Below are 14,385 nucleotides of genomic sequence, written 5' to 3'. Positions count from 1 at the left end.
AAATTGTTTGCCATACAATATTGGGGTAAAAACTGATTTTAAAAAACCTGGCTGTAGATTGTTGGTTTGATGCCAGAAAGCATTTTTCCCCCCAGTGCAACATTATTGCTCTGTGTGTGTATGGAAAAGTGTTAGAAGTCTTTTTGTTTCTTCTCAACAGAGAACCTCATCCTGTGTTTTGAAAATTGTCCATCATATGAATTTTTGTTTCCTGCTGAATATAGAAATTAAGAAGGCAGCGGGGTTGCCAGATCTCACAAGTAAAAGTACTACAGGGTGCCCAGCTGAATTTAAATTTCACATAGACAGTGAATACATTTTTAGTATAAGTAAATCCCCAATCAGTACATCCCCCAAGTTTTGCAAATGCCAAGCCTCCTGTATTTTATTTTGCACCTCTAGAAGCAGCAAGATACTTGCTTTCCCAGCCTCCTGTGTAGCTAGAATGAGACATCGGGCAGCCTTGTGACCTAAGATTGACCAATTAGATGAACTGGCCGGGACCTTGGATCAGAAAAAGCAGGAACAGTGGACAATCCATTTAGTCAGCAGCAAGTTCCCATGGCAACAATGGCTGCCCTGCAGCGGTGCCCGCAGCCTGTCGGGCTGCAGCAGGAATGCCTCCCCGGGACTGATTTCGGGGCGCGCTTTACCCCGCAGCCTCTCTCCTTCCTGCCCCATTTCCAAGAATCCTTCCGAATTCTCGATGGTTCTTTGGGCTACACAACATCCTTTCAAGAAATTCCTTTTCTGTTGGAACTGCTATATATATATATATCACCGTATTTAGTATCAGAAGAGAATGATTTGGGGAGGGTGAAAAAAAGGATCTAAACATTGAAACAATAACGGTTCAGGCGTCCTCCTGAGGACAACAGGATCGTCACTTCCTTCTAAGGGCAGGACACAGGGTGAGGGCATTGACTCCCCGGCCACAGTCCAACTCTGCCACTCAACTCCCTAAATGACCTTGACACGTTACTTAATTTTTCTGTTGATCAGAAAAGTTTGGGGCCCGGCCGGGCGTGGCTCAGCGGTTGAGCGTCGACCTAGGATCCAGGCGATCGGGGTTCGATTCCCAGTCAGGGCCCATGCCCGGGTTGCGGGCTCGATCAATGACTCTCTCATCATTGATGTTTCTGTCTCTCTCCCTCTCCTTTCCTCTCTCTGAAATCAATAAAGATATATTTTAAAAAAGAAAAAAAAGAAAGAAAAGAAAAGTTCGGGTCCGCGTCTGTAAAGCAAGCATAACAAAAGTGTGTTGAACTTCAAACGAGTTGAATGTTCCGAACAGAGACCGGCACATAGAAAGCGCTGTACGCATGTTCCAAAAACAAGAAACTATGATGATTCACGATTCTAAGTCGCAGAATTGAGGCAAAACCAGAAAGGACTGCAGAGGAGCCTGCCGTGGGTGATCACCATCCTGTGACTGATGCGTGCTGGAATAAGCAGAACGTGCTAGATACCAGCACGCAGACCCCTAGCACCGCAGTATCGAGCTAGAGAACTCGTGGGCCTCACTTGCCAGTGAAGTAGGTGAGACTGGGGAGGAAGCATAAAAACCTATAGATTGTAAAGCATCATCCCCCAGCTTGCAGTGGTCTTAGAGTTCACTATTAATGGGCTGGGTGGGAAAAGTACACATGCAGTGATCTGACCGCTAAAATACCACGCACGGATTCTAAAGGGGCGTTTCTTGGATTACCTGATTGGTAGTACAGGTCTTGGAGGAACATCACACAGGATTTGGAATTTTCAGAGGAGTCAATGGTAAGAAGCAAGAGAGGGAATTTTATCATCTCTTGATGAAAAGAGAGAGAAGTGCGAGGTTTTGTGGGGAGTGTTATTTAGGTAGTTTGCTGGAGTCTTGGTGATGTTGCACTTTCATTACTAAGTTGCTTTGCACACACACACACACACACACACAAGAAGCTGCAGTGTTTTCTGAATTTAGTATGACAATGTCAAGATGATAATTTTATTTTTTGCTTTTCACTGATTTGGGATTCCTATGGTAAACTTTATGAAACTTCGTAGTAAATGAATAAGTTACTGGATATGTAAGAAAACACAATGAATTCCCCAGAACTAATATGGTACTATATTTTGTAAAGCAGTTTACTGAGACAATTTGAACAGAACAGTCTTAAATAAGTAAAGAGTGCCACAGTGTGGTTACAGAAGCTAATTTTATACAAAGCTTCATCCAAAGATTTTTTTTTTAAGCTAAAATAAGATTAGTTTGCAGATATTAAAGTCTCCTCTATACTGCAAATTAAAGTAAAATTTTAAAAGTTGTCAACTGCTTAACTAAAAGATTCTCCTAAAATAGACACATACGGTAACTAATATTATTAATAATAGGCCAAAAGTCACACTACTGGTAAATGGCTGAGCAGTTTTAAGATTTATTTTTATCTGATTTCAGGTCCTATGCTTTAAACAAACTATAACCTAAGCTAAGGACTCTATAACTAAAAGACAGCCCCCCCCCCCAATAGTTAATGATCCTGGCTTCACAAGTCTATAGAATCAATTATATTGCACACATATATATTTTTGAGAGATCCCATTAATACCTCAAACAGAACCTATCAGTGCTAATGTTTTTCACAGTAATCTTGGCAAACAGAAGAGAAAGACGTTAATATCCTCATTTTTCAAGCAAGAAAAATGAAACTAAAAAAATTTAGGTGCTAGTGTTTATATGGCACATAAGTGACAGAAATAAGAGTAAGCTCCTCAGCTTCTGGCTCCAGGTTAAGGCATCTGGATGATCAGAGGGGGACATGTGGGGTTAGAGGTCAGGAGACCAGGGCAGCAAGCTAAGCTCTGTTGTGTGATTAATATCGCAGAATGTTAAGCAAGTCACTTAAATCAATGAGTTTCTAGTTCCATTTTTTTATAAATGAAAAATTGTATTCACCTTGCCTGTCTTTGGAGACTGCTGTATCAATCAAATGTAAAAGAGAGCTTTTACAGACTGTGAAATATTCTAAATGTTACTTGTTTGTTTGTTTTTATTTTCTTGCTACCACCACTATATAAAAGTGCTTCGATAATATAGTAAAGCTTAGTGAATTTTTAAAAAAATCCAATAAACACTGTAATTGTAACCTAAGCTAAAACGTCTACTAAATTATTCATTTAAAACTAGGATTGTGAGCCAATCTGAGCGCTGCATAACATCCAATCCTTATTGCTCTCCTCTCACTTAGTGATGCAATATTTTGGCCTAGTGAACACTCTTCATTATATAAAATATATGTATTACATGCATTAAAACAGAATCTGTAGTTACAGGAGGTGAGTTTTACATATAATTTTATAGTAATTCTGACATTGGATAAGCCTTCAAAAAACCTAAATGGAAAACACAAACAAGATCAAGGTAGCTCACTTCTCACAGGGCCTAACAATATAATAAGTTTAGATCAGTTTGCTTTTTAAAACTGGCTGGAAGAGAAGAAGCCTCTCTCATTGAGAAGCAGGTGACGACATTAATTTCATAAAAGGTTCTTAAAAGTATTACCAAGGGTATATTTCCCCGACACTGTTCATTGCCCTTCCAATTCCAAAGCTCACAGTATTTAGCTTCATTCTTATCATTAGTTAGTAATCAAGAAATGGGTTCAAGAACATTCTGAATATAAGACAATCTACATCTTTTTGGCAATGAAATCATTGCCATAAAATCCACATAATTACTTTACACTAAAAAGATTTTCCACATTCCCCCCCTCCCCCCAAAAAAGAGAAGACAATTTGATTTGATGAATTTGGGGCTGAATAATATCTTGGTACAATGGCCACCAGAGTTTATACAGAGGTAAGTTTGGGGTTCATTAGGCAAAGAATCACTGGTTCCCTGCAATGTAGGGGGTACCTCTGCCAAGCCAAAGCCCAGGTCCCTCTGCTCAGAAGTTCACAGAGAGGTGGGAAGACAAAGAAATAAATCATTGGGCAGTGGGACAGTGACAGAACAGAGATATGCACAGGGAGCTCAGGTGCAGGAAAGAATCACAGAGGAGAAATGGTTTGTCTCTGTCCTTGTGATGAAGGGCAGGGTGAATGTGTGAGGGCAGGTGGCACCCAGAAGAGCTAGGATTTTGAAGTTCCAGGCCCAAGGCCAACATGTGTAAAACTGTGGTTGAGAAAGTGTTAGAAACTGGATGATGATTCTCTACAGTATGTTGAGTAGATCATTCACTTCTAGATTTTCATTAATCCATGAAAATTTCTCATTATTTTATTTCTGTGTATCTTTAAATTGTTTTGCAGCAGAAAACAAAACGGACAACAGAATGGTTGAACCTCTTTTTAAAAAATATGTTACATGATTGCAATCCAATTGTATAATATTATATGTGTGTGCCTAAATGCAAAATACATCTCATTGGAGAAATCACCTGTATTTACTTTAAAAGACAAACTGAAGACAGTGGATATAGAACAATTTTTGGAAGAATGCTTCCACCTAGTGGTCAAACTGAGAAATTTACTTACACGCATTTGTTAACGTATTTCTTAAAAAGTTGTGAGTTAATGAGTTTTATACATTGAATAAATATCTTCCTGTTCAGTAACAGTTAATAATCAATTAAGTCTGTTAAAAGCAAGACAACAGGCCCCAAATAGAGTCACTTATGCTAAACCCTACATCACCAAACCAAGACAAAAGTTTGTTCTCCCAGGAATGAAATCTTACACCAGTTATTCAGAAAACACCTGCCCGGCCAGGCGTGGCTCAGTGGCTGAGCACTGACCTCGGATCCAGGAGATCGAGTGTGTGATTCCTGGTCAGGGCACATGCCCGGGTTTTGGGCTCAATCCCCAGCAGGGGGCGTGCAGGAGGCAGCCAATCAAAGACTCTCATCATTGATGTTTCTCTCTCTCTCTCTCCCTTCCTCTCTCTGAAATCAATAAAGATATGTTTAAAACAAAACAAAACACCTGATCAGCACTGGTTAGGTAACCTGTCCTATAGGCCCCTTCCATTCCCTAAGGAAAATAATGTTGCAAAATTCAACCTGCCTTTTTGCTTAGTGTAACTTCCGTATTCCTCCCTTCTGCCTACAAAGTCTTTCATTTTGTGCAGCTCCTCAGAGCTCCTTTCTATCTGCTATTGGATGCTGTGTGAGTCAAACCAAAGGCTAATTAAACTTAAAAATTTTAAACGTTTACCTTCTAACAAATCTTCTGTCTTGCCTCTTGATTCTCAAGGGTGTAAAGAAAAAAAAGATCCCCAAAGGAAGGCCTTAGATTTGTTAAAGCTTTGATACACCCTATATCACTTGATATTCACAGACATCTTATAGGAAGATAAAAACATTTAATACACTATCCCCATTGTATAGATGAAGAAACAGAAGCATAACAAGGTAAGATACTTATGTCAGGCCAAGCAAAGAATTAACTCAAGTCAGGACAACTTCGGTCCTAGTGTTCTTTTTTCTGGGTGCATTAGAGACTTATTTTATCATTCACTCTCTTGGCAACATTATGCATCTTTTTTGCGATGTGAGTAATACCTATTTTCTAAGTTTGGAATTTGGAATGTATGAGGTTTTTGTAATTAGATGTGTTAGTCACGATGGGCTGGGGTAACAAACAACTCCTAAATCCCAGTGGTTTCATACAGTAAAACTGTTTTCCTTACTTGGGCTCAACAGTAACTCACATCACACCCACTGGCATGTCATTGGGCTAGCTGCCTGGGGATGGAAAATGAAGGGGTGTGAATTAAAGGTTTGGGGAGGATTAGTCCCTGCCACAGAAGAAATATTCTGTATTTTCTTTTATTAATGAGTATACAAAGTAAGGCTCTTGGATCACATGGATTTGCAAAATATTACTGTGCCTTTGCTTTTATTTTTGTATTTGTGTGTGTGTGTTTCTGTAAAGGACCTCAAGATCACAAAAGTGGACTAATATTAATTCTTGGTTCATGGAACACTTATGGATGGTCCATGAATGGCTCTCTTTTATGTGTGTATATAGGTCTGTATGTGTGTATTTTAATAATGTAAAATGCACCTGTGGGGGACCTAACAGCCAATACAAAAGCTCAGACTTTGGCAATAAGTGACATCTAGCTGTGTAGTCTCCACTCCATCCATCGGCTGCCCCCTCCCCTAGGTAACCATCTTCCTAAATACTGTGTGCTTTCTCTCACTCTCCTTTAATGTAGTTTTATCTGATATATATACATATATATATGCATATATATATACTATACATATTGCTTAAAGACATACATTTTTATTTTAGTTTTCTTATCTTGATATATTATGTTAAGACCCACCTATTACGCTGCGAGTAATCAGTTCATTTATTGAGTGTTGCATAATAGTCTTGTTTGACCACTTCCCAGTTACTCATCCACCCTCCTTCCCCAATTTTTGCTTTTGTAAACAGCCTCCCATGTATCTACAGAGCTTCATCTCTCAATAATTCTTCCTTTTTGGTCAAGCGTCCATCCTCATAGGCCTCTTAAAATACCATTCTACTTCCTGACACCATCGTGTTTTCTCCATGGTATGCCCCTACGCTTCTTTCTGCATTCCTAATTCTATACATCGTCCAAGACCAAAGTGAAGTCTCACCTTCTTTGTAAAATTTTCCGTTACCACTATAATTATAGCATTCGTTCTTGCTCTGAATGTTTAAAATGTGTTTTATCCAAAAAAAATGTTTTGGTAAATATTACAACTATCAGTCCTTGATCACCTACAACATGCCAGGCATGAACCCAAACATTTTACATAGATTGTTCTGTTTAATCCTTAATATAATGTAGGGATTATTTTCATTACTATTTTCAGTGCATTAATTTCACATTAATTATCTTAAGTGTTTGATCCCTGAAAGGGCTCACAAGACTCAGATTATTCTCAGGCAAGTACAGCAACAGCAGGAGAAGGTATGCATTCAAAGGGACCACAAAGTCTCAGGCACGAGCTTCCTTTTCCTTCCCCCGCTGTGTGTCCTTTGTTTCTAGGTCTCAAAACACCGTCACCGTTCATGCAAAGCAGCTGCATATCACGAAGCCTAAAGACTGTTCCTGGTGGGAAATCTCTCACCATGGCTCAAGCCAGCTATGAGACTCCCCTCAACGATTGAAACACCCCCTCCCCCACTCTCTCCCCCAAACCCAATGTGAATCCTAAATCCAGTTGTTATTACTAAACAACACTGACAGGCTGATACATCCTGCTCTGAAACAACACCCAGAACGGCATTTGTCTTTAGTAAGTCAGTCCCATAGCATTGACCAAGGGTCCTTTGCTCTGGGGATAAGCATGCGGTTAATCAGCACAGGTGAGAATCACCCAGGCCCCACACACAGGTAAGGAAGTCAAGGCTTAGAGAAGCTAAGTACTTCCCCAAGGTCATACGGCCACAGAGTGATGAAGCTGGTCTGATGGACTTCAACCCTTGTGCCTTCTTCAAGCCCTTGCTTTCCTACCCACCCCTGTCCCCAACAACTAGAAAACCTAAAAAAAATAAATGCAACAGTGGATATCAGGCACTGAACAATAAACCACACAGGCTGGAGATCCCTGAAAGGGGGACAGAGTAAGCACTGTGATTGCTCCAGATTACTGCCTGGAGAAAGTTCCAGGCTGCAGTGGGAGGCAGGGGCCTCTCCTGACACTTGTGTTCCAGATCCTTAGCTGCCTGAATTGCTCACTATGCACCCCTTCAGCTGGCCTGGGGCAGCCAGTGCCCTCCAGGCCTGTGGGCGTGGGGCATGGCCCTAGCATAGTGTCCAGTGTAGAGGGGCCCACCCCCAGAAAATCACTCTGGGCAGCTCCTGCAAATTGGCGACAGTCACTCTCATTTGGACTTGCAGTCTGAGGGTGTTGGTGTCCAGGGCTCTGCCAGCAACCAGGAAAGAAAACACTGCCCGCCCTCCCAGATTTCTCAGCAAGGCTGTCCAGTAACCTGGAACTCTGCAGTCAGTGAGAATGTTGCCCCTTGGATATTTCTGGGCCCACCCTGTGACAGGGCCTCCTGGACCCTTGCCTAGTTCCAGGTCCTGTGCCCTCTTTTAGTTCCCTGACGACCTCTGACTGCTTAGCTCCTGCATACACAGTTCTGACTTTGTGAGCCTCCTGTAAGGAGGGGGCCCATTCCTGAAAATCACCCTGAGGTGGCAGCCACAAAAATGTCATCATCAGTCCCCATGTAGACTTGCAGCCTAAGGGGTTCCTTGATGCTCCAGACACCAGGGTGCCCAGGGGCCCCTTGTTAGATGATACCCCACCCACCACCCTGCCTACGGGCCAATATGCGCATTTGTGTTGTTTAGAGCTCAGAAGTGGGCAGGTGCCATGTGTCCCCAGATCCTGCACCGCTGACCTGCACTCTTCCATCCGGGACCCCTGGCTACCCTGAGCTAGGCTACCGGTGCGTGCACCCTGCTTCTCCAGCCCGCGCTGGGCAGCCAGCCTGGGCCTGCCAGGCCTGTGGAGCTGGGGACCGGCCGCGGGGGGCCTGCATCTTCTCCAGTGTGGAATGACCCCCACTCCTCCTTCCCCCCACCCCCGAAGTCGTACCTGTAGCCCTGTGGACAGTCACACTGCCTGAAGGGGCCGGGCTTCTCCAGCTCCCAGATTTCTCACGCGCGACCTAAGAGCCACGGCCGCCCTCGGACCCTCCCCAGCTCCTGAGCCCCAGGAGCTCCCCTGGGCCGGCGCGTCCGGGTCCAGGTCCCTCGCCACCCTGCGCCGACGCGAGCGCGCGGGACTCACCCCTCCGGGGGCGCTGGGTCCCCCGGGCCTGCCAGGCCCGTGCAGAGGGCGCGGCTCCGGGGAGAAGGCGCCCCAACAGGAAGGCGCCCCAACAGGAAGGCCGCCCGGAGGCGGCGGCTGCCAGCTGCGCCGGCCGGTCCCCACGTGGCCAGGCTGCTAGCGGGTCGGGGCCCTCGGGCACCCAGGGGTCCCGGGGTCCTTAGGCGAGGCTCCCAGGCAGCCGCCCCGCCCGGCTCCCGCGGCGTTCAGAGGGCATCTGCGCATGTGTGCAGCTTAGGGCTTGCACCCCAGCTCCCGCTCCAGGTGCCCCCCCGCCCCAATCCCGGGGCATGCGCAGTTCGCGCCTGCTGGTCCCCGCGTGCCAGGGGCCCGGGCCTGCAGGGTCCCCCGGGCCTGCGGAGCCGGGTCTGTCCCCAGCCTCCCTGGGGGGCCTCTGACCCGGGCCCTGCTCCAGGTTACTGGTCCCCCTGAACTGGGCTCCCCTGCGCTTGTGTGGCTCCCACGTCTGCAGCCGGCCTCGGGGAGCCAGGACCCCTCTGGGCGGGTGCAGCTGGGGGCCAAGGCTCCAGAGACCGCATGAGTCTGGTGGGGAGGGGCCCACGCGGAAAGTCACCTTGAGGTGGCAGCTGGAATTGCCGCAGCAGGCCCCATCTGAACTGGCTGCCTGGTGCGTTCCAGGGCTCCCCACGAACCAGGGGCTCCCCTTTGTCTCTGGGTGTGTTTGCAGCCCCCCCCCCCCCAAGCTAGGCCTTTGAGTCCTGAGCTACCTGGCTTCAGGGTGGCAGGGTCCTCTGTGCCGGTGCAGTCTTGGACATGGGCAGATCCCCGCTTCCCCCAAGGGTCCGTGATAATGACAGAAAGGAAAACGACTAAGTTTATTCATTTGCTCTCCCCTCATATTTAGGGTTATACCATGGTAACAGATTGAGGCTGGAATTCTTTCTTTCCTGCCCATAGCATGTCACCAATTTAAGACATTCTCTCAAAGAATCACCCTCTCTGCTCAGGGCACAGTCGTCTCTTCTCTGTTCCTGGGACATGCTCGGTGCTTGACCTCGGAGCATTTGCGGTTGCTGTTCCTCCTGCCAGGTATGCTCTTCCCGTGGACATCCACAGGTCCTGCCCCCTCGGTGCCTTCACATCTTTACTCTGACGTCACCCTCTCGTTATGGTCTTACCCAGGACCCCATTTGAAATGATACACCCCCAACACTTCCCATCTCCTCCCTTCCCATCTTTAACTCTCCTTAGCACTTAGGACTGACATTCTAGAACCGTACCTGTCTTGTTTATCACTAGAACAAGAACGTCAGGTCCTTGAGGGCAGGGACCTTGGTCAGGTCTGTCCACCGCTGCATCCCCAGATCCTGCAACAAGCCTGCGGCCTGCTGTGGGCACTCGTTTGTCATGTGCATAAACCAACCAATAAAAGAATTGAACTCTCAGGCATTCCCTTTATTTTTGTTTTTAGTCTTTCCTGGCAGGTGGAAATGGCAATGGAAGGTGAAAGAAGACAGATCATTCAAAGAAAGAAGAGCGAGGACAGCCTTCTTCTTGCAATACAGACCGTCCCTAAGTCTTGCATTTTTAGCCTTCACTACTCTTCTGGATTTTTCTCCAGCGCTTTCTGTAGGATACACAGTCCAGGATAATATCAGCAAAGTAAAAAGTTAAACGGAGAAGTGGTTACATTTTTTCCTGTTTGCTGAATAAATATATACCGTGTGCTCAACCATTTTCTCCTTTTTAAGAAAAATTACTATGATTTAAAATGATAGGTTTCACATGTGAATTTCAAAACAACTTTTGTGTTTGAAAGCCATGAATCTGAGAATCTTTCATAGCAACAGGGCACTATCTTATTAAAAATAATAACACTCAAAGTTACCTCATGCTACTTTGCAAATAGATGTATTTATTTTGTATACGTATAAATGCATATATAAATAAAAAATAGTGTTGTCTCATGGCATGAATAAATTCGGTCAGTGAATAATATTCACACACAATGCAAAGTCTTACTTATTGAGATTGACATATCAAATATTCTAAAAAGAAAACACATTTTAAAAATAGAACACATAATCTAGCTGGTGGGGAAAGTCTAAAAATACAGTCTATGTCCCTACATTTGCATCAGGAAATTCATTCTGATAGAAAATGTAGCTGAGTATATTTTTACATAATCAACATCATCTGTTAACCTAACAAACTTAGAAGGGTATTATTCTCCTGCAGCTCTATGTAAATAACTGCAATTTTGAGTATCAACCAGCCTCTTATAGTTAGTACCAATGTCTGTACTGTGCTTTTAGTCCAGTTGTCATGGAATTTCAAACTGCCTCAGCATCAGAAACTGCCGCCCTTTCCGGTTCACAAGCTATGCTGGGGGTTTGCTTAGAAACTCCTTGTTGAAGAATCTTCTTGCCTCAACGTTACTGAGGGAAACAGAGCAACGAGATGGATTCTGTCTTCTATATTCGATGCTTTCAAAGATAGCGTTCTTTATCACCTGCAAACAGAGGCAAAAAGGTGTACCATCAGTGCTATTCTGAAGTCATTTAAACATTTGTTTGGTTGAAACAAAAACCTAATTAATCTTTTTATTATAGGATTCTTTTTGAAACGGAGAAAGAAATCTGAGTCATGCATGTGCATATTTAAATTCAACATCTCACCGTTGCACTCTTATTAAGCTCATATTCAAATACTCTTCCCTCCCCTGCTGGGGAGGGGGGGTGGGAAAAACTATTCTGGGAGTGTTCTAGATTTTGTGCTGATAAAATCGGGAATAAAATACTTGTAACGTGCTAAATTTGTCTTCTTTCTGTCTTTCGTGGGGAAGGTGGTTAAGAGGGAAGAAATGGCAATTACTAAATCTAGAATTTATGTTCTTTACAGTTAGTGGACAAATGGAAATGAAGAACCACAAGGAAGTAAAAGACTTTCCCTGAGTCAGGTGGAGGAGAGAAGGCATTGCTGACGAACTGCCCCACTTCCCCAGGTAAACAGATACATTTATAAAACATGGGTGTCTCTATCTCGAAAACATCATGCTTTGAGATTTTATTCGGTGATGGCTATTTATTTTTATTTAGGATGGTCTTTATATATACTCAAATGAATGATGACTGCAACCTGTAAGAATTGCTATTATGATTATCATATACGTCTCTGGTATGAAGTTAACCTAGTTAGAAACTTTTGGAAAATTTGGGATTTGGTTGAAGTTATTGCATAGCAATAGGAATGGGCTTTGGAAGAAAGGCATAGATAGTAATCTGGGCTCTGCTGCTATTTTAGAACCCTGTCACCATCAGGAAGGCTCTGCTGCCCAGGATGGGATTATAGGAACTCATCTTAATGACCACTGAGAGAGATGTTTCAGGACACAGAGGCAAGTCACAGGAATATCCTACAATCTCCTTTAACATCTACCCCAGGGATCTCTAAGCAACATTAAGGTAATGTCCACATGCTTTTAAGCCCTCTCTACCTTGGAGAAAAGCACTTGGCAAGTCTGAGCAGTTTAGGACTCAATGACCTCCTCCCACCCAGAACTGGGGGGCATGTGTGGCCTTTGGAGGTGTGTGCACAGAGGGGCTTTCCCATTCCCACATCCAATCTCTCTGGGCAAGCCGGGTTCAATGCCTGGAGAAGAGAAACGTGTGGCCTGGGTGGTGTTAACATGCAAGTAATATTCTGTGAAGTCATGTCAGGCCCCTCTGTCCTCTAACAGCAACTTTAAACAACCGAGCACTTGTATTGTGGAAAAAGGGGTTTATCACAGGAGTGTGGCACCTTGGTTTGCTTTAGGATTTTTAAATTTATATATGTAGGGGTGGGCAAAAGTAAGTTTATAGCTATGAGTCCGTGAGTTTATTCTGGTATTATTATTTATAGATTATTGCATTATTTTCTGTTGGTGAACATCTCGGTCTCGGAATGCCGTAAACCCGGAATTAAATGCTTCGGTTTTCTAACATGCCTCGGAAGTCGAACATGCCCCACTGCTTCCACTGAGGGAGATCCTGAGGCCCAACTGTTGGCTGTGGATCCCTCGCTTTTTGAACATTTTAGAACTTGAACGAGCTTCTGGGATGGATCACATTCAAAAACTGAGTTACCACTGTAATTCTTTTGCAACAGAAGAGGCTCCAGGCCTATGAAGGAGACCCAGACCACAGGCCTCAAGAACAACACTTTTTGGCTCTGTGAGATTAGGGGGAATTCACTGAAATTCCTGAGCCTGTTTCCTCTTCTTTAAAATGGAAACAATACTAATCTTGGGCTCTGTAGGGATGGAGGATCATTTATAAAAAGTACTTTGCACAATGCCTGGCACACAGGAAACATATCATGACTAGCATCTATTTATTGTTATTTTCAAATGGACCATAGGTGAGGAAATTTAGGAGCTTTAGATTAGAGGTGAAGCTATAAAGTTTACTAGAAACAAAAACACTATGTATAGCCAATAGTGGGCTTATTGTTTGGTAAAAGTCAGCAAATCAATTCTGCAATCAAATGTGTCTTACTACATCTTCTTTTAACAACTACTTTTTGAAAAAAATGATTTGAGAGAGAAAGGGAGAAAGATATGGAGAGAGAGAAACATCCATTTGTTGTTGTTCCATTTATTTATGCATTCATTGGTTGATTCTTGTATGTGCTCTGACTGGGGATCCCGGGGATTGAACCCCGAAACCTTGGCGTATCAGGATGACATTCTCACTAACTGAGCTACCCGGCCAGGGCCTTACTACATCTTCTTTGAATAACCTCCCCACCTGCACTTCTGGTCAAGATGGCAGAGTAGGTAAACACTGTGCTCGCTTCCTCCCAGGACCGTACCAGAATTACAACTGAATTATACAACAATCCACCTGGACGACCATCTGAAGACTAACTGAATGGAACTCCTAGAACTAAGGATGTAAAGAAGAAGCCATGTAGAGCTGGAAAATCATATTGAATGGCAACTGCAATTGAAAAATAATAAAATATAAAATAAAATAAAATAAAATAATAAAATAAAATAATAAATAAAATAAAATAAAATAAAATAAAATAAAATAAAATAAAATAAAATAAAATAAAATAAAATAATAAAATAAAATATTCTCCCCTCCTTCTGGGAATCATATTATCAGGAAGTTTTCAGTTGGTTTCTCCTTCACCATAGCAGCACAAGACACACCAACTCTCATTACCGACAAGTACCAAGTAAGATAAAAATCATCTGTTCCATTTCCAAACACCCAAAAAGCTTTAACCTATCTATAAAAGACCACAGGGGGAAATTATACTGATAAAGACTGATGAATGATTCCTTTATAATGAAGTCATGGGCACAAAATTTCAGCAGCATCCATATCAATGATTAGTGTTTCTACCACAACGGGGACCTTGGCAGGTGTTTTTAGGGAACAGGCCATTCTTACAAAGGAAAATGAGTATTCACAAAGCTCTGAAAAACCCAAATCACACGCAATGAGAATGTGTAAGTTGAACCACTAGGTGGCACATTAACACTATGAAACCATTGACCTTTTTTTTTTTTTCAAATTGCTGCAAAAAACATCGACTTGCTGTGATTTATAATTCTGTGATATAAACAGAAGAA

The 14,385-nt window shown here is 43.3% G+C and overlaps 1 protein-coding gene across 3 annotated transcripts in view; it reads right to left on the bottom strand.

Annotated features, from left to right (window-relative positions):
• Positions 1–10,654: 10,654 nt before the first annotated feature.
• The window catches only part of PLA2G4A (phospholipase A2 group IVA), a 122,711-nt gene continuing 118,980 nt past the window's right edge, over positions 10,655–14,385 (bottom strand). For all 3 annotated transcript variants that reach the window (XM_016224670.2, XM_016224671.2, XM_016224673.2), the window contains one exon: positions 10,655–11,271. In XM_016224670.2, the coding sequence (XP_016080156.1) occupies positions 11,140–11,271 (132 nt within the window). In that variant the 3' untranslated portion in view covers positions 10,655–11,139. The remainder of the gene's footprint in view (positions 11,272–14,385) is intronic.

This window comes from Miniopterus natalensis, chromosome 19 (genome assembly GCF_054644295.1).
Source record: "Miniopterus natalensis isolate mMinNat1 chromosome 19, mMinNat1.hap1, whole genome shotgun sequence".
NCBI classification, from domain to species: Eukaryota; Metazoa; Chordata; class Mammalia; order Chiroptera; family Miniopteridae; genus Miniopterus; species Miniopterus natalensis.
The sequence above is the reverse complement of the archived record's forward strand: the minus strand, read 5'-3'. Positions and strand labels throughout refer to the sequence as shown.